The following is a 24,250-nucleotide window of genomic DNA, read 5'->3' on the forward strand; positions in this document are numbered from 1 at the left end:
TGACTTTGTCATGTATCTGGACCACATCATCACAAGAGCAGCTGTGCCTTTGGTGTCTGAGGGTCAGACTCTAGACACAATAGGGACAGTATCTTTCCCTGTGTGCGACATAGATTCCTCAGTTAGAGGTGGATTGACCATCTCAAAGGAGACTTTCTCCATGACTTACAGAGTATAATTCTCATCAGTCATCCTGCCCTAGATCCTCTGGACCCTATGGTCACTTCTGACTGTGTAGTAATTTGGGCCAATCATCTAACAAAGAAGGGAGCTGTAAACTGTTCATATTCTTAGCTCATGGCTATTCTGGTAAGAGAGCTAGTGGGGCATAACCATCTTCACGGGAATACTAGTTGGATATTTGAAAGGATACAGAAATGTCTCTGTGGCTCAGAGTTGTCCTTTCACCTTCAATACAATGCAAGACACTCTCAGCGAATATGGAGAAACCACTTGGGATCTTGCCATGGTCAAGGAGAGACGAAGTGAGCATTTATTAATCTCTTACTGTATTCCATGAACATTATCTCACTTAATTAGTACACCAGCCTTCAGATTAAATCGAGACTTGGGGCAGGGTTAGAGAGAAGACCCAGTAATTGAGAGTCCTTAACGCTCCTGCAGAGGACCTTAGTCTGGTTCCCAGTATAGACATAGCAGCTCATAACTGTGTGTAACTTTAGTTCCAGGGGATCTAACATTCTTTCCAGCCATCATGCTCTTTTTCACAAGGTGATATGCACATGCATGCACAGGCATAAACACACACACACACACACACACACACACACACTCATACATATACACACATATGTAAAATAAATTTTGAAAATTGAGAGATGAAGTTGAGCAAGAAAAGGTTTATTGTTAAGGTCATCCAGGAATGAGCTGGAGAAAGGAGAGCAAGTGACCTTGAGAAGTGGCCCAGCTGGAACTTGATTCCTACAAAATAACTCTATTGGCAACAACTAACTCAAAAGAGAGGAATTCTGGGTTAGTGGAATTCTGCTGATTATCAATCACAAGACCCTGGTTGCAGCCTGTGGCCTGAAGAAAGGTAGTGATTTGAAGCATATGCCATGATGGACTAGGAATGATCTTGAACTCCAGGGTGCAGGCATAAAGCCCATATTCTGCTGTCTAACACAGACATTAGACTTGATGAACCCTGATTCCCTATCCACTGGAAGGGAGTGACCCCTAGAGGCAACCTATTTAGGGCTGAACTTATACTTAGCCACACAAAAGGCTTTGACACACAACACGGGACCTACCATAAAGAGCTGTGGAAGTTGTTTAATATTGCAGGGACACATTCCCTCATGCATGGCTATGGTAAGCCTCCTGTAAGTTCTGCACCTTCAGGACAGCTGTGGGACCAACATCAGGGTGGAAATCTAGTAATAATATAGTTTCTCTGTGATTATTCAGTTCTGGGCAGTCAGGAAATGACTTTTTACATTTAGCTACTGCTATAGAACCATGTTTGCCTGCCTATTGCCTTACTTCCCACACTATGATGGTCATGGATTATCCTGGGAAACTATAAGCAAGAACTTGATTAAATGCTTTTGTCAGGGTACCTCTTAACAGCAGTAGAAAAGTAATCAAGATAGTCCTTTATTTTATCAGTCATTTTAGGACAGAGGGGAAAGAGAGGGAGAGAGAGAGAAAAAGAGAGAGCGAGCGAAAGAGAGAGAGAGAGAGAGAGAGAGAGAGAGAGAGAGAGAGAATATGTGTACAGGCACATTTACTTCCTCATGCACACATGAAAGCTAAAAAAACAGAAGGCTCTTTGATGCAATTCAAGGTCTGGCCTTGACAGTGGCCAGAAGATGTCACTCAGCAGGAAGAATCTGAAGAGAGTTAGGAAGAGGGAGGAAAGTCTGAGCAGACTGAGTTGGTCAGCAAAGACAATATCAGCCAAGTCAACTGAAAGCAAGAGAAAGGAAGCAGAGTGGAGTTATGTCCTCCACCATTCCACCCACGGCCCAGCTTCCCACATCTGTTGACAACAGACCGCATGACCATCCTTTCCTTCCTGTCCAACTGCAGAAACATGCACATCTCTTTCTGTCTCTCCTCCATCGCCAACCTTCCTCTACTTCACAAAGGAACAACTGAATACAAGTTTTATTCAGACTGTATCATGGCCTATGTGTGTACCATGGGGTCACCTTAATAGAACAGGATACTAAAAGGAAGACAGAATTGAGTAACTGAACTAGCAATCACAGGACTATCAGATGTAAGTGCTGTGTGAAGGATCTTATGTTTTCTGGCTAGATTTTTGTTGCTGTTGTTTTTGCTATAGTTTGTTTTGGTTTTTTTTCAGCTTCACACAAGCCAGGGTTATCTGGGAAGAAGCAAGCTTGGTGGGGCACTATCTTGACTGATGATTGATGATGATGTGGGAGGGCTCGACCCACTGTGGAAGGTGCTACCCCATATAGATGGTCCTGTATTACAGAAGAAAACAAACCGAGCAGGACACAGAGAATAAGCCATAAACTGCATTTCTCAATGGCCTCTTCTTCAGTTCCTGCCTCCAGGATCCTGCTCTACTTGACTTTCTACCTAGGTTTCCTCTGATGATAAACTGCAAAGTATGTGATAGAATAAACCCTTTTCTCCCCAGTTCCTTATGGTCATGGTGTTTATCACAGTGATAGAAGGTGAACTAAGATTCTATGTGTGAACCAAGCCAGCTAGGGGCAGGGACTCACTATGGTTCAAGAAAGTTAGAAAAACAGTGCGATAATGACAACCCAAGGCATTCACCCCATACAGAAGACTATAAAGCCTCTCCAAGTGTCCGGGATTATTCTAACTAAGCCATACATTTTGATTTTAAACAAGTTTCTGAAAACCTTGAGCTTCCGTGTCTTCAAGATTAAAGTAAGAAAGATGATATTGGATTACAATAATGCATTTACAGAAGAAAACAAATATACAAAAAGGGATTTAAAAACTAAGAACATTGCAAATACGAGTAGCTATTGCCTTAATGCAAAGACTTTGCACATTTTAAAGTTTGTCTTTAGGATCACAAGCTTTGCTCTCTGCAAGCAGCATGCCTAGTGTCATATGGAAAAACCAGGGCCACTGCCAGGTTCTTCATTCATGCAGAAGAATGCAAAGACTGTGTATAAGAGGGCAGTGGGTTGGCCCTATAGTGCTTACCTGTTACACACAAGGCCCAGTGTTTGGTCTCTAGAGTTGAAGAAAAGAAGACAGACTTGCAGAAAAGCTTAAACTGAAATCCTTCTGTGTGTCTTAAGACCATCTAAGAAAACAAACTATAATAGAATATTCTAGGATCATATTTTAAAGTTGCATTTGTACACGGATACTATGTAGATTAAATCATTTTGTTTTAATCTCAAGATTGCTCAAGATGCCCCATAGTAGTATCCTCTTAACTAGTTTGAACTGGTTTCATAAGAAACCAGGAAGGTCGGGGTCACAGTATAGCATGAAGTCACCCTTTAAAACTGATCTTTCCCCTTCATTTTGGGACTGTTTTATCACAGTGGGGACAAAGACTGTACAGTCATCTCTGCTTTCATGATTCCCTCAGTACCTTGGGAGCAAAACACAGGAAATCTGGCCAGAGCAAACTCTTGTAGAGTCCAGCGGGTGGGAATGCCAGTCTATTCCATGTATTCTCTGATGAGCCAAGGTTGGTCTGACCATTCCCCTGCCCCCAACTCAGCCTTCTAATGTAAAAGCAGGGTAGCTGCATTCCAGTGACAATCTTTTAGGTCAGGAATGTTGGAACAGATGGACATTTTCGTAGTATGATGTTTTCAGGCCCTCTTAGTGAGATAGGCCACAGCAGCCTTCAGTGAAATTATACCCACAGAACTACCATACCTCCTTCTGTCCCTGTGTGCTTCTTCCTTTCCTCACTAGACCTTCATTTTCTTCAACCTTCATTTAATGTCTCTGTGTTTTTTTTTCTGCACTATTTCTGTGCACCATATGTGAGCAGTATCCACAGAGGCCAGAAGAAGGTTGGGGAGCCCCTGGGACTGGAGTTCCAGATCATTGAGAATCACTGAGTATAGACTGGGAATCAAACCTGGGTCCTCTGAAAGAGCAGCCAGTGTTATTAAAGCTGAGACATCACTCAGGCCCTAGATCTTCATTTCTTTGAGGAGACCATGCTGCATATAGTGACTTTACCAGAAGACAGGTGGTCACAGAGGTCTAAAGACAACAGGGACCTGTTTTCAGAACTGGATCCCACTCTTAAGCTGGTGTCTGCCTCATCTTACCTCTCAGAGGTGGAAATGGCATGAAACCACTTGTCAAAGAGGGTTTAGAAAAAACTCAAGATTCTGGGTCTGCCCACTCCAGCACCTGGGTTACTTGTGGAATCTGATTTTCGCTTCTCATACTCACATAATTCCAAGTCTGACTGCAAACACATGGCTTGCACTGAAGATGACTTTGCCAGGAAATCTACAGATTTTACTGTGAAATGATTCACAGCTAGCACACAACACATTTAACAACCTTGTTAAAATTGTTAAACATTGATAGGTTTGTTAAAAATCCCTCCTGTTTGGTAGAAAGAGGCCTAAGTTTTAACAGGTGTCTGTCTTTCCACGTTGGCTGTAATGGAACAGGCTGAAACGGTTTTCCCACGAAAACTCACAGTAGTCATTTTGTCTACAGATTTTATTGATAAAATATATTCTACTTGTTTAAAAACCTGTTGAGTGAGGAACTAGAAAGGTAGCTCAGTGGTTGAAGATCTTGCTGAAAAAGTGTGCGCATTAGAGTTCAGATCTCTAAAACTTGTTAGGCACAGTGATCTGTAATCCTGTAATCCCAACACAAGAAAGGCAGAGACAGGGGATCCCTAACTAGCTAGAGGGCAGTGGATCACCAGGAAAGAAGTGACAAATGAAATGAATCACATGTGTCTGTGGGGAGCCAAACTTGGGACTCCTGAAATAGTGGTAAAATCCTTAAGCTCAAGGTTCAACAAGAGACCTCAGCCCAGTAAATTAAAATGGAGAGTGATTGAGGAAATTATCCTCTTGTGTTATCCACATGGATCCACCCACACGTAACCACACACGCACACACACATACATACGCATACACGCATGCGCGCAGAGAAAAATCAGTTGAGGGGAAAAACCCTTAATTTTATACTAAAATTAGTGACTAATGAGTAATAGTTCCAGATTCTAGTTACTTTTCTGTTAAACCTGCATCGCTGTCATTGTATAAACATCCACACATCAGTACAACTATGTCAAATTTAAGCAGTGAGCTATCATCCTGGTCACAAGGCAATAATTTACAGCGAACTTCATAAAGATCAAAACTTCCAAGTACTTAGAAAGAAAGAAAATTGGTACCAGGCATGGCGGTGTGATCCCAGCATTCAGGAGACTGGGGAAGGGAGGTGTTCCATTTGAAATCAGCCTCACCAGATAGCAAAACTTTGTCTGAAGGAAAAAAGGGAAAAGAAAAGGTGGAAGAGAGGGGTAGGGATTTGAAGTCAAGTCAAATGTGAAACTAAATACTCAACAGTAGACTACTCAACAAAGCATGTAAGAGTTTTAGGTACAATCTCTTAGGTGTATTGAAAATTACTTTCACAGGCAAATCCGTACATAGCCGTAGGAATTTCCATTATTAAGCTAAGCTTGGTGGCACCTGCCTGCAATCCCAACAGCTCAGGATCCTGAAGCAGGGGAGTCAAAAGTTCCCAACAGCCTTAACTACATAGTGAGATCTTATCTTGTTCTTCCAGTGCTGGAAGGGTAGAGACGGGAGGATCCCTACAGTTTGCTGGCCAGCCAGTCTAGAGAAGTTCCAAGCCAATGAGAGACCCTGTCCAAAAAATAAAAATAAAAATAAAAATAAAAATAAAAATAAATAAATGAAAATAAATCTCCTGAAGAACTATACCTAAAATTGACTTCTTGCTTCTGGGTACATACACACACAAATGGGAACACGGAATGTCTCTTTGACCTTTTTTTGTATCATATTTCCGCAACTACTGTTACTCTTAATGTGAGGTAAAGCATAGAGCTTGTGTTTCTCTGCTGTTCACACTGAAATAAAAAGAAAGTTCAAGCCAGACATTGATGTGGGATTCCCCTCTGTATTCTATGAATATGCTTTATTACCATTGGTTAATAAAGAAGGTGCTTTGGGCCTATGGCAGTGAAGAATAGAGCAAGGCAGAAATTTTAAGCAGAGATAGAGGAGAAAAGAAGGTGAAATCAGAGAAGATGCCAAAGGAGACAGATGCTGTAACCTTTCCAGTAAACAATGAGCTTACTGACAATACACAGATTAATAGAAATTGGTTAATTTAAGATATAAGAGTTAGTTAACAAAAAGCCTGAGATATTAGGATAAATAGTGTTTTAATTAATACAGATTTCTGTGTAATTATTTTGGGTCTGGGCAGTCGGGAAATGAACAAGCAGCTTCCACTTACAAGGCATGGTGATTCATACATGAAAGCACACACTTAGGAGACTGGAGCAGGAGGATCACCATGAGTTAAAGACCTGCTGTAGAGTGAGCTTCTGACCCTGTCTCCAAAAGCAAACCCACAAACTTTAGAGAGGCTAAAATATATAAATGACACCCAAAGAGACATAGCTCTAGGCAAATTACTTTAAACAGGGGTCAGAGAAGGGACACTGGAAGTATCAGATTTTTATGTGTACCTTTTCAGCAAAAGGAAAGATGCATCACTGAAATTTTAAAGTCTCACTCACATTCCCCATGTTAGAGAAAAGGTAACATAGGCATTACATACGAGATCCAAGGGAGATGACCTCTTGGCATGAACTCAGAAGTCTGGACATTCCTCTTCACTAATCATAGAGACAGAAGACTAGGCTAGAAGAAGAGCCATTTTCATTAGAAGTAACTGTCTCCACAGTAACCTGCATAAGGCGGAGGGGCTGCTGAAGAGGATCAACCTATCTGAAAAACACTGCTGATAAAAGGAATGGGGGAGAATAGGAATAGATGTGAGGAAAAGTTTGCTGATGACTATGCATAATCGAAAATGTGAGTCCTTAGATCATAGCTGTACCCTAATTGTCACCAGGACAGATTCATTCTTCATTATGTAACAGTGAGACTGAAGAACTGCCAGAGGAAAAGGCAAATTACTACAAAGAACTGATAATGAGGCTAATAGCAGTTTCCTATAATTAACAATATGAGAAACCAAAGTTATCCTCAAAATGCTGAAAGGAAATACTTTCCAAGCAAGAGTTTTTTATATCCTGCTAAATTAACATGGAAAAGTGAAGCCATGAAGACACATCTTTAAACACATAGATATAAACTTTACCATCCATGTAGCTGCTGTCATAAAACATAGTTCACACTACAAAAAGGGAATGAAAGAATTCATTCTGATCCAAATACGAGTGGTCATGGTCAAGGAAATCAAGAATCACCTTGCCACAAATGACATGTGCCACTAAGGAAAGTAGTTGTGTATACTTTTTATAGTCACAGAACAAAATCCATCATAGGTGAGCACACTAAGTACATTGGTCGAGATGAGAGATTTGTAGCTCAGTGAGAAAACTTGGCTATAGGTTCAGATGCTAGCTAATAATATAACTTTGAGTTGGTGGAAGCCAATGGTCTATTAAATTCATACATTAAGAAGATTTTACCTGAGAGTCAAAGATTTTAGATCAGATACAGAAGTGGGTGATAAATTGCTATTAAAGGGACTAATGATGATGTAAGATAATTTTGGCTCTTGAGTAACTAAGGGAATAAGTCACAAAACAATCCCATACCAGTTTGGAATTATAATTAATAAAAGGGTTATTTATTTAAAGGAAAAAGTTACAACTCACCATCCTAGAAAACGGCCCTCTGTACAACCAGAAAAAGAGTCTGGTAGCTGGAAGCACAATCCGAAGCAAGAGAGGGAGAGTAGGGCTACTGCTGCTTTTTCAAGCCAAAGAGACCATGCCCAAGTGGACTGGTATATTAAAGGCTATTGGTTGAAGGAGCGAAAGGAGCTCCTGCAGCAAGTTACAGCATTCCATTCTTCCACAATCAGGAAGTTCTGATCAGTAGTAACTCAGTGTGCAGGATCTTGCACTTTTGTAGGTGTATTACTTTTCCAGGGAACTTGAGTTGACATAGCCTTAGTCCAAGGATTATAAATGGATTTATTTGGACAAGATATTGTATAAAGCCATGTTTATATCACAGGATATAGGACATGAAAAGAACACAGGGTAAGAGGCTGAGGTAGAAAGAGATTCTATCCACTTCCATCTATTAGCAGAGATAAATATGTGATACAGTGTGTGAGATGGAGGGTCTTCTGTGTCAGAAGAAGAAGGCAAAACAATATAATGAAGCCATGGAACCAATCAAGAAAAAGGCAGAGAAAACCACAGCTGACAGCTGAAGGAAGAGACTTTCCACCTTTTACATACAAAATTAGGATTAAAGCCAAAGCCTGGTGGAGACCAGATAGCAGCACTGAACAGACAGAAAACAAAAAACAAACAAGAGAGAATAAAAAACAAAAGTGATTGAAGAAAATGAGCAAGAGGATGAGGTGGAGCTGAAGCTAGCCTGGTTGTACCTTGAAAGTAGAGCAATGCATACATTACAGCTGATACTGATGAATCTGAGCCTTTCCATAAAAAAATAAAAATAAAAAAGGAAAGTGGGGCACCATGGGTATCCAACAAACTGGATGAATTTGTAGTAATAGGCTGGTTCTAAGATCAATCTTGAACTCTTTGAAACGTGGGGCTGGTGGTCCCTGTTTGGGGATAAGATCCTGCCCCATCTCAGCCACCTCTTCCCTCCCTGAGTAGCAGAATAGCCTTGGAGCAATTGTATGTAAGGCAGCATACAATTAGTTCTTTGTTTCTTCTCTTCCACTCTTCCTACAACCCACCCTCCTTTTCCATCCAATACCTTCTGTTCAGTATGTGTAACAGCTTATGGAAGCTGTAGATGCAACAAATGAAACTAACCTACATTTAAAATGACAAAGAAAAGTGTAGGAACTGATCAAATACATGATTAAGTTCAGTTTATGTCCATTAAAATGATTGCAATTTCATATTTACCAAATTCTTGGCAATAAAGACAAGTCAAAGAAGTTTCTTGATGATTAAGTAATGGGAACACAAATCTTGCATTATATATAGCTAAAATACAGGGCTCATAACCAAGACAAACAGCAAACAGATGGAAACATGGTTTCTAGACTTCACAGCAGTGAAGGGAGGAAAATCCAGAGTGTGAGAAATACCCAACAGAAGAGGAAAAAGTAGAGAAGAGAGGTGAAGAAAACATGGCAAAGAAGAAACACATAATGATCTACTAACGACCAATCGTCATAAGACAATTTATTTACAGGGCTGGAGAGATAGCGCAAAGAGGAAGAGCACTGGTTACTCTTCTAGGGGATGTGGGTTCAATTCCCAGTACCCACATGTTAGCATTAACTTCAGCTTCAGGGGATCCCACACCCTCACACAGACACACATGCAGGAAAAACATCAATGCACTTAAAATAAAAATAACTAAAAAGGATAAAGACAAAAAATTAAGATTTTATTTAAAAGACAAATTTTTTAAAATGAAATTATCAGATTGGGGGAAACTAGCTATATATAAGTTTAAGTAACATCCTCAAAGAAGATGTGGGGAGCAAGTATAATGTGGGATACCCTTATTTATACTGTGAATATGTTTTATTATCATTGGTTAAAAAAGAAATTGATTTGGTCAATAGTCAAGGCAGAAGAGAGCCAGGAGGGAAATCCAAATAAAGATACGGGGAAAAAAGAAGAATTCAGGGAGACACTAGCAGTCACTGGAGAAGTAAGATGTGAGGTAACAAGCCACGAGACTTGTGGAAGGCCTTACTATCTCTTTGGAGTGGGTGGAGGATGTGGGGGGCCTGTGTGGGGTGGAGAGGAGGGGGAACAGTTGTTGTTATGTAAAAATGAATTAAAATATTTAAAAGAAGAAAAAGAAAAATGAACATACAAACAAAATATTATTATCAATTTTGTCCAAAAAATCCAAACCTGAAATGATTTTATGGTAAAGCATGAATTCATGAAGTTTTCTAAACAAGAAACAGAATTTGAATAAAAAGAGAACGATTAGACAATAAGTTTATAATCAAATGTTGACATGCCTCCATTCTAAAGTACAACCCAGAAAGGATTTAGGGACAAGTTTTGCTAAAATTTTTATATAAAATTTATACATTTATATTTTATATGAATGATTTCAAAGAAACAGAATGGCCAGGTACGATGACACATACCAATAATCCCAGTATTTTGGGAGGTAGAGTGTAGTGGTTTGAATAGGTATGGCTCCATAGACTCATGTGTTTGAATGCTTGGTCCATAAGGAATGGCACTATTAGGAGTTGTAGACTTGGTGGAATATGCGTGGTCTTCTTGGAGGAATTTTTATGGTGGAGGAGGGCTTTGAGGTCTTATGTGCTCAAGCTATGCCCAGTGTGGCACACAGTCACCTGCTGCCTGCAGATGAAGATATTGACCTCTCAGCTTCTTCTCCAGCACCATGTCTGCCTGCATACTGCCATGCTTCTCACCATGATGATAATGAACTAAACCTCTAAAACTGTAAGCCAGCCTCCATTAAACGTTTTCTTTTATATGAATTGCCAAAATCATGGTGTCTCTTCAAAGCAATGAAACCCTAATACAAGCTATATCTTCTCTAAGTATTCATAATTAAAATATCTAATATAATTAACTGCATTAAAACACTGGTGACAGGAGCTGGAGAGATGCCCCAGTGGTTGGGAGCCCTTCCTGCTCTTCCAGAGGACTCCAGTTCAGTTCTCAGTGCCATTTGGGCAGCTCACAATTTCCTGTCATTCCTACTCTAAGAGATCCGGCAACCTCTTTTGTCCCCCACTGTTGTGTGCACACATGCCATACATTCACAAGACACATATACATGCAAATAAAACATAGCAAAACATATTTTTTAATATAAAGACATCCTTATGATGACATATGAACATTAGAACAAATAAAAATATAACTAGGTTATTATGCCTTTACAGTAACTTTTTTCTGGGTTTTGGTTTTTCAAGACAAAGTTTTTCTGTGTAACCCTGACTGTCCTGGAACTCACTTTGTAGACCAAGCTAGTCTTGAACTCAGAGATCCACCTGTTTTTGTCTCCCAAGTGCTGAGACTAAAGACATGCACCACCACTTCTCAGCTCCTTTACAGTATTATTAATAGGAATTCATAACTTAATTCTAATGAGAGGAAATGACAGGCAAGTTCAAACTGAATAATATTCTATGAAACAATTGTCCTGGCCTTTTCCAGTATGTTAAACTCATGAGAGACAAGGACTGAGACGCTATTACAGAGTGAGTATGGGAAACAGAGATGGAAACCAAGTGCAGCATGAGGTTCTGGATGTGATCCCAGGATAGAATGATATTAGCAAGAGCACTGTGTAAATGCAAACAGTCTGGAAATTAAGTATATTGAGCCAGGTGTTGTGGTGCATGCCTCTAATCCCAGCACTAAGAAAACTGAGACAGAAGGATCAAGAATTTGAGGCCAGCCTCAGCTATATAGAAAGACTCTGTCTGAAAAATACAACCCTGTAGTAGTAGTAGTAGTAATAATAATAATAATAATAATATGAAATAAAATAAAAGTTGTATTTACTCTGAAACTAACAAATTACATTCTGCCAGAACAACAATTCTGAAAACTGACAATAGTTTTAACTCAACTTGACAAGTGAACGTGAAATTCACATAGAGGAGAAAAACTGACCAGCACATTACAAAGAAAACAGAGGGAAACCTGCTGCCTGTGAATTCTGCCATTCAGTCATAAGTCAGAAATGTATTGGCGAGGTACAGGCAAAGAGACCAATGCCATGAACTAAATGGTGTCCCCTTAACAGTCATGGCGGAGTTCTGGCCCCAGTACAGCAGAGCCTTCAAGCTGTAATTAAGGTTAGATGATGAGGCTCCAGGTGAGGCCCCAATTCAATTGAATATTAGAAGAGAAAGAAAGAAATGCCAGGCCCTTCAAATGACAGGAAGTAGAAGTCTGCAACCAGAAGAGAGACCTCACCAGGAGCCAGCCGCTCGGGGACTTTGACCTAAGACTTACTTGGTCTCTACAAGTTTCTATCCTAAAACCTGGACTAAGATGTCTGTATCGCAGACATCACAGAGAAAATTAAGGCTCTAAGGGAATGGTGTTCACAGTGTAAATGAAGGCTCTAACAAGCCTATGCAAACACCAAGAAAAGACATTGAAATAAAAAGTGAACAGAATGTACAAACAGATCCCTCACTGAGGAGGAATGCCAAGGGGCAGACAGATAGACAGACTTCCTATCTGTCCCCCACGTAATAGAAAATGTTTCCCGCATAAATAAATTATTGGTCCTCATTTTCTGGCCTGGTCTCGGGAAGGAAATGGGCCCTTTGACGTAGAAGCATAACTGGATAAGGTGGGGGCAGCCCTTTAAGAATTGTAGCCTGGTTTCTTTCTCGCCTAAGCTCTATACTTCCTGATTGGTGTAATTTGACTAGGCACCTCATCTTCCTGCTGCCAGAGACAGGAGCTGGTCCCGACTCCATGCCATCCCTGCTGTAATGGACTGTACCTTCTCCCCTGTGATCCCAAGCCAATCCTCCCTCTCAAGTTACTTCTGTCTTGTCAAATATTTGGTCAAAGTGACAAAGAGACAGAGACAGACAGATGATTGATGATAGATAAATAGTTGATAGATAGATAAAATAGATAGATAGATAGATGAGGAGTATATAATAGATTATAAATAGATATATAGTAGGTTATAGGGAAATGATATGTGATTTAAATCAAAGGAAGATGACAGATAGATAATAGGTATACAATAGAATTTAGGTAAATTTTGTAGATTATAGATAGAAGATAGATAATAGAATGATGAAAACATACAAGAGACTCTTGATAAGTGATAGAGATGGGTAGATAAAAGATAGATTACAAGTTGGTAGGTGGATACACCAGCGAGATATTAGATGATAGATATATGATATATATTATGAATAGAAAATGGACAAGTGATAGGTACATAGATGATAAAAAATTAATAGTTGATAGATGGATAGATGATAGACAAGAAAATATAGATATAAATAAAAATAATTGAAAAATGGATATATCAATCAATAGATGATGATGGCAGATTGATAAACAAGAAACAGACAAATCATAGTCTAAGACCTATAAATGAAAACACAACCAGTTGTGCTAGAATCAGGTAAATGCATCTTCTTCCTTTTCTTCTTCTTTGATTTTTTGAGACAGGGTTTCTCTGTGTACCCTTGGATGTCCAGGGACTTGCTCTGCAGACTAAGCTGGCCTTAAACTCAATAGAGATCTGGAAACCTCTGACTCCTGAGTGCTGGGATTAATGGTGTGCACCACTACCCAGTTTAGGTAAACGCATCTTAAAGCAATGAGACAGAGTTACTACTTTTTCTATTAATACAAATGTAAAAGTCCAATGAGTCTAAATCTTGGCCAAGCTGTGGCGAACCAGGCACTAAGTTACTGAGCCATATGGTTGGTGGGAATGTAATTTAATGCAGCCCCTACCCTCTCAAGTAGCGTCCTTCAGGATTGAGACCTATTTAGAACTGCCCTGGAAGTCAATTACATTCTTATGGATATCTCCTTAATCTACAGGAAATCATACAGTTGTGCAAGAGGAGAAAGACCAGGAATGCCTACCACTGTGATTTATATAAAAATGCAAAACATCTATACATCCAGCAATGGTGATGAAAATGCAGATATTAGCACTACAGCTTCATATCAGCAAATTTCTAAAGCATAAGGGTAGTGATGTGAGAAACAGACTCACACATAAAGATATGAACACACACAGGAAGAATGGAGGAAGGATCCAGAGCAGGGAGAAAGGGTAGAAGGCAGGAAGAGAAATAAAAGGCAACGCTTTATGACCAACTCACTTTTTAAGATCTCACCTTATAAGTCACAGCAGGTACCACCAATGTGACAGGGATATGCTCACACATAGCTTGTCTGTGGCTCTCTGACTTTTCTACATGCCTGAAATAGTTTACAATTTTAAGAAGTATAAATTTGATTGCTTCCTAACCTGAGTAGCTTTGAAAACCTGTTTTGGTAAGAATAACATTAATAGCAATCTGCCAAATGTGATTATTCACATTGCCTGATCCCTCTCCCCTTTTTTCATAACCTGGGACAACAAAGAAGTACATTGTGATATATATGGAGTGTTCCACTGAAGCTCTGAGAGGAATTTGAATAAAACCCATATAAAAGGGAGTTAATACTGAATGGTCATCCTAACCTGCACCTGCAGAGGCAGCCAACCAGGTGACCCTGCCTGTGTTAAACAAGAATGACAGCCAAGCTAATCTGGATGTAGGAACTCCCAGAAGTGGATCAAAGGGGAGCCTGATAAATGTACTACTCCACAGAGAAATTGGGAATACTTAGTCAGCAAAACATAACGTATATAAGAAATTACGAGAGACCCAGGAGATTAACAGAGGGACTTGCAGAGCTAACACATGGCAATTAAAACACCCCTAGGGAACAGAGAAATGAGGTCTTGCAAGAAAGAGAATGGACAGCCTTGAACAGTGACACTGGGAAGGGAGTTTAGACAGAAAGAACAAGCTACATGGAAGAGAACCCAAACCTGAGTCAGCACACTCGCCACTGTACCCTAAAGTCTGTCTTCTATTCTTCTATTCTGCCATCCTACTGAGCCCCAATATATATATATATATATATATATATATATATATATATATATATATATATATATATCTTATACTAATTGGCAATTATTCTTAAGACCAAGTTATTTTATAATTTTGAGGCTTCTTTATTTCGTTCCTCATCCGAAGAAAACTCAGCAGAGAGCTTAGAAAATGAGAGGTAATGTTGCAATAATCATTGTGCCACAAGGAAAGATGGGACCACATTATCCTCATGTGCACCCAGAGAAATAATAATATCAGCCTCTGTGGTGTCAATGGAGAGACCTGAGGTAAAGGGTTGAATTAATGTGCCCGAGTTCCGCTGTCTCCATGAGTACATAGGGAATGAGGGAGTGATCAACTACATTTTTAGCCCTGTTTGGACCCAAATGACTTCTAGCTCTTACTGAGGATGTGGGATGATGCTCAAAATCAGATGTAAAAACTCGGGTTTGATATCTTCACCAATTGAATATCATTACATAGCATTCTGAGCCCTTAATCTTGGTTTTCAACTCACTACCATGTTATTTTTTGTCAGGTCCAAAAGAAACTAGAGATAAATGGCTCTCTGTGATGCCTATTAGCATTGCAAAGCACAAGTTGGCCTCCCTGCTCATTCAGTTCCAGTGGCTTCTCTCAGTTCTTCTAACCCTGCCCCCTAAACCTCTTCTGCTCAAGGGATTCCCCTCCCCAGCTTCTCCTTCCTATCTAACCCTGCCTTGTCATCCATGAGCCTCTCTTGACCTCTTCTTTTTATTCTCCCCTCTCCCTTTCCTTCCCTTTCCTTCCCTTTCCTTCCCTTCCCTTCCCTTCCCTTCCTCTCTCATTCTACTTTTCCATTCTCCTCTTCTCTCAAAGCTCAGTTCAGTCTACTACTTCCTGTTCCTGCTCTGGACTCTTCCAGGTGTCTCTCACTGTTCACCCCTCATGCCTACAGTAAGAGCCTTCCCTTCAGCTATACCTTGAAGCAGCCATGTCCTCACTTTATATAATTTTGTGAAAAGCTCTGCTATTGTCTTTCCATAGCTGGGTTTTCAGGTTCTTTCGCTACTCGGTACAGAATACAAATGGCTAACCAGTTCAGAGAGCCAGCTGGAAATTTGACTAGATGGCCAATGACAATCACAGTCAGCTTATATTACAAAGGACCCTTCTCCTCTCCCAGAGCAAGTGTGCTCTCTGAATGGTCACTCATTCAGGCTGAGTTATAAGGGCTGTGACAAGCTCAGATCTTTCTCAGCATTGGATGGTGTGTTTTTATCTCTATATTGAGATTATAAGGAGCCTGGGTTCATCTGGTAAGTCAACGTGGCATCTAGACCACATAGATCTGGTCTGGAACATCACCACCCCACTTTCCCTTAGTTGGGTGTTGGAAATACTATCTAACTTAATAACTAGCTGCCAAGGACTGTGATTTCCAGGCTTTAACCTATTCATGCCATAGGACTAGCAGGACAGCTGGTCATCAGTTATTTCAAAGTTCAGTCTGGGGACACTCAATCTCATGATCCTGGTTTTAAACTGGGATTATGTAACTTTACCAAAACCTCTATCATCCATCTTACCCACCCTTTCACTCTGCAGCTTCAGATATTTGCTCAGATAATTCCCTCTTACCAGAAGCAAAGAAAAGTGTTGTCCAAACCCACGGGAGACCAGTCTCACAGTCTGATGGAGCACAATCCCCAAGTCTGAGACCAGGAAAAGTAGAAAGATCCCTTGTCAGTCCTGTACTTCCCCAATGGCAGGGAAGTGAGCAGAGACAAGCAATAGGGATCAGGAGAAAAGCCATCTGGGTACTGGAGCCACTCCCCAACTCCCATCCCCACCCTCCTCCCCCTCAACCCCACCCCAACCCCTATATATACACCACACACACACACACACACACACACACACACACACACACACACACACAAAACTCGGCTTACCCAACCCAGGGTGGGGCAATGACAATGCAGTGAGTTCCTGGTAGTTGATACTTAGAGTCAGGAAAAGGACACACTAGCTCTGTCAGGTTCAAGGAAGGATCACATCCTATTCTGTCAACTCATTTTTCTGGGGACAGAAGATACCAGGCCACAGGAACCAGGAGTTGCTCTCAGGACCAGAAAACCCAGGAGAAATAGGATCTGATGCCCAGTTAAATGGGCAAACAGGACAGATGGCAAGTTCCTGAGCTCAGAGTCCAAGGCCCAGGTCAGGCTCAGGAGAGCAGAGACCGCCTCTGGAAGTCCTTCTCTGCACTGACCTAACCTTTCCTGTTCACTGCCTGTAACCAGTAAGTGGGAACAGAAGGGGGAGAGCCCAGCTGAAAGGAGACTCCCCAGCATGTCAGAACACCCGCCCTTATGTCATAAAAGTCCAGTCTCAGAGAAGCCCATTGTTTATTCAGAGCACCTGCCCACAACCCACAAAAGAAGGAACATCTGGTGAGAGGAACGTCCATAAAGGAAGAACTGTCTGGGTCAAGCTGGGATGTGGGGAGGAGGAAGAAGAAAGAACCTGTTCCCGAAGATCACTTCCCGGACTTGACGCCAACAGCCTCGCCCTGTGCTTTCCCCTCAAAAATAGATTTCTTTTCAATTTTCATTTTGCACGAATGACTTGGAAAGAGAAGACAAAAACTGAAGGTAACAGGAAACAGAGCCGTGCCCAGTCACTTCTTAAGACAAACATATCTTTGAAGACAAATTGGTATATTGCTCTAACTGCATTTTTTTTTAAAAAAGAAGAAACACTAAAAAAGAGGGGGCTGATAGATGGAGCATACACAAGACTGATGGATGATTGACACGCAGGTAAACAGACAGGTTTTTGCTGTTGTTTTCAGTAATGAAGATTGAGCTGGGGCCTCCCACATGCCAGGGATATCTTTACCGCTATGATATATTGCTTGCCCAAAGCTATGATTTAACTGAAAAAGCTTCATTATACAAGAATGAGCTAGCCGGGTGGTGGTGGCAGTGTACACTTTTAATTTCAGCACTTGGGAAGCAGAGGCAGAGGCAGGCAGGTCTCTGTGAGTTTGAGGCCACCCTGGTCTATGAGTAAGTTGTAAGTTTATGGCAACCAGGGCTACAAGAGAAACCCTGTAACAGAAGAAGGAGAAGAAAGAAAAAGAAGAAGAAGAGGAGGAGGAGGAGGAGAAGGAGGAGGAGGGAGGGAAGAGGAGGAGGAGGGGAAAGAAGAGGAAGAAGAGAAGGAAGATGAAAAGGAAAGAAGGAAGGGAGGGGGAGAAAAAGAAACAGAGAGAGATCAAGAAAGAGAGAGAAAGAAGAAAGAAAGGAACAAAGAAAATAGGCATATGCATATAAGTGTATATATAACTCAACCATGCAACTAAGAATTCCCTACATTCATAAAATGTGCAAAAGCAGTCATTGGGCACCCCAGCACTGACTGGAGCATGACCCTTCCCCAGACCCCATGCCGTTAAAACCGATTCCCTCATCCCCTTGACCCAGGACAGGAATAGTAAATGAAGGAGAAACAAACCCAGAGCAATGCTATAAACACACACACACACACACACACACACACACACACACACACACATACACACACACACACACAATGTTTTTTAAGTTGATTGAGCAAATAGAAAAGTGAAAACAAAATCTATCGCAGCTTTCTTCTAATTCAGTTTCCATTATTTGAAAGCTGACTCTGTCCCCTAAAATTAGAAACCTGTGAACTGAAACAGGATGAGGGGGCAGAGGAGTTCCTCAAACGCTGTATTTTCTGTGTTTACCCTTGATGGATGCAGACAGGCACACACTTGTCGTTGTCATCGTCACCATCATCATCACCACCACCACCATCATCATCATATCACAGCTTTCACCTACCCCACCCCACCCAACACCCCCCAAAAGAAAATGCTGATTATCAAGCACAAGGCACTCCTGGGATTTAGAATGACAAGAAGAACAGTCGCTGGGAAGTCAACCCCTGGCTGAGGAGATGGCTTTTTCTTTTCTTGTTCTCAACCCTGGGCCCACACACTGCAGGAGCTGCTGCGGCAGGATGCTTCCGAGTTGGTTTTAGAATTTGGTTTGATTGATGTTATTTGCTCTAGCTCGGGCTGTTCTTTTGAATCATGCGCTGTGTTCATATGGTGTGTAGCCCTCATGTATGTGTGTGTGTTGTTACCCACCCAGAAACACAACTTCCTTCAGCATGTGTATACAAGACTCTGTCAGTGAACCCAGGCTCGCACAAGCTCCGTGACATCTCTGCCTTAATTTTACAGGAAGAAGGAACACATAAATGACAGCATGCCCTGCGGTCCCCTGGCCCTGGGGTCCCGGGATTCCCTTACCTTCTTCAGGCTGGAGCTGAGGCAGGGGTAGTGCCCTGGCTCAGGGGGCCCGCAGGCGCTGTCCAGGCCAGGGCGGTCGCTGACTGGGCAGGCATTTGCAGGTGGGCGGAGCGCAGGGCAATGCGCTCAGGGACTGTGATAGGTGCGCAGTGGAGGGAGGAGGCGCACTTGACTCTCAGGGTCCACAGCTCAGATCAGTGCCTGGGCCCCAGGACCACAGACCTGCTAGCTGCTCTGTTGACAAGCAGCCTAACTGTCTGCGAAGGTCCCGCCTCCAGAGTGCGCTGGCCAGAGCATCTTCCCTGACACCAGCAATTGCGCAGATCCTCTGCAGAGACGCTGCTGGCTCTGTGCTCTGGCCTTCCCAGGGGACAGTCTCGAAGTTAACTTTGAAATTACTCCGGTGCAAGCCAAGTTTCGGGGTGCCGAGTTCACAGACACCGAGGTCTCCAAAGACCACGATGCTCCCTCAAAGAGGGAGGGAGAGAGGGAGGTAGGGAGAAAGGGAGGGAGGAAGGGAGGAGGGGCAGGAGAAGGAGGAGGGGGAGGAAGGAGAGGAGGAGGAGAAAGATAGAGGGGAAGAAGGGAGAGGGCGGGAGATGATTCTCACAGGAAACATTCCTGCAAGGTTAAAGAACCTCATGGGGAAATGCGCCTGCGTCCTAAGCCCTGGGGCAGTGATTAAGGCACGATTCATTTTTCCCATTTTGCAGATGCAGAAATTGAGGCACAGGAAAGTTAAGAGGCCGGTGCAGGCCAAGTGGAAACAGAATGCAAATGTATTGAAGGAACAGAGGGAAAGAAGCTAGTTGGGGTGGCAGAAGACACCAGACCCTTCTCTGGGCTGAAACGTGTCCATTTATTTATGTGCTCTTGTAAACAAAACTGCACAGCATTTTTGTCAATTGAACACTGCTCTAAATCAGTGTTTAACCTGAATCACACAGTGAAAATCTTTGGGAAGCTCTGAAGATGCCCAGTGCACAGCTCCCAACCCTAGCAAGTGGGTCTCACTTTTTTTCCCTTAAAATCCTGTGCTTGGTGGTCTCAGACAATGCAAGACCTTGTTTGCCTACAGTTATTATGACATTGTTTTTACAGAAAGACAAACGTGCTCCTGGGCTAGGGACCTGGGCAAAATTTTAGGACAACTGGAGTTCACGGCCAGACTGTCGTGAAATCCTTTCAGACATGAGAGAGGGGACCTGTGGGTTGTGGGGTTTGCAGTCTCTGTGGGAGAGGAAAGGAGTTGAGTGCAGCACCGCCATCATCTCAGTTATTAAACTCCCACGCTATTCTGTGCAGGGCTTCAAGCAGAAGCTCAGCTTCCTGGGGTAACCAGGCCCTGATGCACAAGCAGAACCAGGTTGTACAGAGCCTCCTGGAGCCAGGGGCTGGACCACCCACAGAGAGCAGGACTGTGTTCACTACCCTCCACACCTGACCTCTCCATGCTGTCTCTCCCTGACCTCAGAGCAGCTCCTCTGCTCTCATAGTTTCTCAGCCAAGGTCACCTTGGTTCCGACAGTTCACTGACCTCCATCAACTCGGAGGTGTGACTAGAGAAAGCAGTGTTTCATTTCTTTGTTTCTGTATTTGCTTAGCTTACAAATGTGTGAGTTCAGTTGTGACATTACATTAGACTTCACTTTGCTGAGATTCTCTCTGGCCTGGGGTGAAAGCACTGGGGATCCCCTCCTAGGGTGTAGCCTAGAATGCAGGGGAGAAATTCTTTGCTGGGAAGAGTTGTGGTTGTGACCTGGATGATGAAGATGCAGGGGAAGCATAAGGGGAGAGCATTCCAGGAAGGAGCTGGCCAAACTCAGTCCTGCAATGGGAAAACACCTGCCTGGGAGTCTGTGTGGGAAATGAGCTAAGAGCAGACATCAGGAGAGGAAGGTTCATGTGTTTACAAGGCTGGTCACAAGAAAGCCCAGTGGGAAATGAGGTAGGCTGGGCCTTGGGCCTTGAAGGTATAAGTTAAAATGGTAGGTGACTCCTTACCAAAGTTCAGACTCTAAAAGTTCTGACACCATTCCAGGCTGTAAGCTGTGCTGTTTGTCATGATGGTTATTCTGTTATCTGTGAGCTATGTAAACTATACCTCTTTCTGTGTGCCCAGGCTACACACAAACAATCTCCAGAGCCTAGTATCAGAGACTGTCAGTCAAAGCATTCACCTTTCGAGTGCCACGGTGACCCTAAAGCAACACACCCTACCTCAGCTGTAGTGATTGTTGTTGGGTCTGACCATTCTTTGTTGTGATAAGGTGTTTAGCAATATCCCTGGTACCCATCCACTCCTGCCAGGACTGTGTACATGAGTGTGTGCGCGCACGCGTGTGCGCGCGCCCACACACACACACACACACACACACACACAACAGTAATATCTCTGGACTGGCAAATTTGCCATGGAAAGAAAAGTTGTCTACAGTTGAGAGCTACTTCTCCGGGAGTAAAGGACCCAGCCTGGCATGTGGCAGAGGAACAAGCAATACATGCTGGACCATGTAACAAAATCCTAATTAGTCTTATTAAATAAAAACCCAGAGTCAGATATTAGGCTGTGAAACCTGAAAGACCAGAGAAGCAGAGCAATAGTCACTAGTTCTTGCCTCTAAGAAATTCTCAGACCAAATGGGCTGAGTTCCTGTCTCAGAATGAAAGCCATCTCTATGAAACCTCAGACTGAATCCTGAGCTCCTGTACCCTCCAGCCCTATATTCCTCTCTCCACCCAGTCGTATCCCTTCCTATCTCCATTTTTCTATGGCTAGGATGAAATGTGTGAGCCATCACTGCCGGGCTCTGTGTCACTTTTACACGGATTCAGTCTCATACAGCCCAGGGTGGCTTTGAACTTACAGAGATCTGTCTGCCTCTTCTCCTGTGTGCTGGGAGTGAAGGCGTGTGCCACCACTGCTTGGCTTCTATGGTGAACTAGCGTGGCTAGCTCTGACTCTGATCTTCAGGTAAACCATATTTGTTACAGCACAAACAAAATATCACCACAGGACCAGTCAATGAGATGAGGAGTGATGTTGTCTTGTGTCTGTGGATGGCAGCTGGGGGAGGAGAAAGGGGTGCCTTCTTCCACAGTGTGGGTAGCCTGACAGGAACAGACCAATGTCTTCTGCCACTGCTGACCTGGCTTGGTCAGGGACACAGAGGAACTGTAGCTTGTCTGTCTCTTACTATTTTCAGAGAGCCTCAAGCCATTGCCAGTAAGATAGACCCAGCTCCTGAGTCAAGAACCTGGGTAGGGGCAGCCTCTGGCTGAGGGATCCAGAGACTTTCCGTGAGGTTCCATGAGGCCTGGAAAATGGTTCTCCCCGAGAAGCCACTCTCCTAATCACAATGACTCTGCTGGGAAGGCTTTTCAGACTTACAGCAGTTTTCTGATCCATTAAACACAACTGTCTAGTGGATCACGAGAAGGGTCACTGGGACAGAGAGTTGGAGGATAAATTGGTTGCAGCTCAGAGAGTGAGCATGGGAAGTACAGTGAGGCCACTACCCCAGGGCCCTTGTGATCTGCATTCCTGTTCCACAGGAGATACCCTCTGCCTATGCGTGCCAGGCTGTCCTTTTCTTACCTGGATGGGAGCCCTCAGTGGGTGGCAGAATAGAATAGGGTTTAATGCTTTTTCCCTGGCCCACATTGGTTGCAACCTGTCCCTATCGCCCGAGGCAAGGCTGGGGCCAGTCATATCATATGTGCTGGCATGTGAGTAGCCCTCGTTCCTGTAAGCAACTGGATCTCAGTGACCAGGTGATGGGGGCCTTTGGAGGCCTTTGTTTACCTCTGAAGTGCAGAACCTACCAGTCCTGCTATCATAAGGAGAGGATGGGGCTCTGGATGTGGAGTGCCCAGCCAGAGTTCATGTCTTAAAGACTTGTTGGTGAAGCAATTGAATCCCAGGGACTCTGACTTCATAAGTGGTCCCTTGGTGGATTTGTACTTGATGGCGCTGATGGGAGATGAAACACGGTTGAAGGAAATGGATGACTGGTGGTGTGTCCTGGAAAGTGTCTGTGTGTGTGTGTGTGTGTGTGTGTGTGTGTGTGTGTGAATGTGTGTGTGTATGTGTGTGTGTGTGTAGCAGTTAAGGGAGAGTCCTAATAGGCAGCATATAGGAAGGGGGGTCTCTGATAGATAATAAAATTGACATATGCAGCTTCTTCCTTCCCCCTCTTACCCAAAATTGTAACATGAAGTCTAATTGGTCTTAATGATAAAACCCAGAGTCAGATATTAGAGAGTGAAAGCTGAGAGATCAGAGAAGTAGTGTGGGCCACCACTAGAGATAGCTTTTACCTCTACCAACGCTCAGACCGAAGGGTGATCCTGTCCTCAACTGCACTGAGCTTGGCTCCTCCTGCCTTATATTTCTCTCTCTGCCCAGCCATATCACTCCTGTCTCCTCCTCCCTAGTGCTAGGAAGAAAGGTGTGGGATCCCAAGTGCTGGGATCCTCTTTGTGTGAGCTCTGTTACTCTTTTATGCAGACTAAATTTCATGTAGCCAGGGTAGCCTTGAACTAACAGAGATCCTTCTGCTCTGTCTCCTGAGTCCTGGGCTTAAAGGTGTATGCCAACACTCCCAGGTCTCCAATGGCTTAGCTCTGCACTCTGATCTTCAGGAAAACTTTATCTGTGAAAACACAAACAAAATATCAGTACATTTTTCCTTTTTTTGTCTAAAATAAAGAAAGAAGGGTACAACTAATATAAGAAGAACTATATTCAATATATACAGGCAATATGTACATCAGCAATGTATAGTCCATTTGCATTTGATAATTTCAGAGAAATTCTCTGATGTGTGATTCCCCTCTGTATGCTGTGAATACCATTGGTTAATAAAGAAGCTGCTTTGGGCCTATTACAGCACAGAATAGGGCAAGGTGGGAATTCCAAGCAGATAGAGGAGGAGAGAGTAGGCGGAGCCAAAGAGACACCATGTAGCCACTGCAGGAGACAGACACTCCAGAACCTTAATGGTAAACCACGAGCCTTGTGGTAAAATATAAAATAATAGAAATGGGTTAATTTAAGATGTAAGAGCTAGCTAGCAATACTCTTAAGTGAT

The 24,250-nt window shown here is 42.8% G+C and overlaps 1 protein-coding gene across 14 annotated transcripts in view; it reads right to left on the bottom strand.

Moving 5' to 3' along the window:
- LOC125392825 (beta-1,3-galactosyltransferase 5) overlaps positions 1-24,250 on the bottom strand; it is a 580,132-nt gene that overhangs the window by 24,151 nt on the left and 531,731 nt on the right. For 2 of the 14 annotated variants that reach the window (XM_087898747.1, XM_087898746.1), the window contains exons 1-2: positions 19,158-19,593; positions 5,379-5,468 (exon numbers count right to left, since the gene is read on the bottom strand). The exons of 1 other annotated variant lie outside the window; for it this stretch is intronic. Coding sequence is in view for 1 of the 13 variants with exons in the window: in XM_085685840.2 (XP_085541966.1) it covers positions 14,060-14,110 (51 nt within the window). In the remaining 12 variants the exon portion in view is untranslated. Of the gene's footprint in view, positions 1-5,378; positions 5,469-14,059; positions 14,145-16,450; positions 16,611-16,764; positions 17,046-19,157; positions 19,594-24,250 lie in introns of those variants that run through there. 11 more of the 14 variants (XM_087898750.1, XM_087898745.1, XM_085685849.2 and 8 more) reach the window with 9 other exon arrangements.

This window comes from Myodes glareolus, chromosome 2 (genome assembly GCF_982192425.1).
Source record: "Myodes glareolus chromosome 2, mMyoGla1.1, whole genome shotgun sequence".
NCBI classification, from domain to species: Eukaryota; Metazoa; Chordata; class Mammalia; order Rodentia; family Cricetidae; genus Myodes; species Myodes glareolus.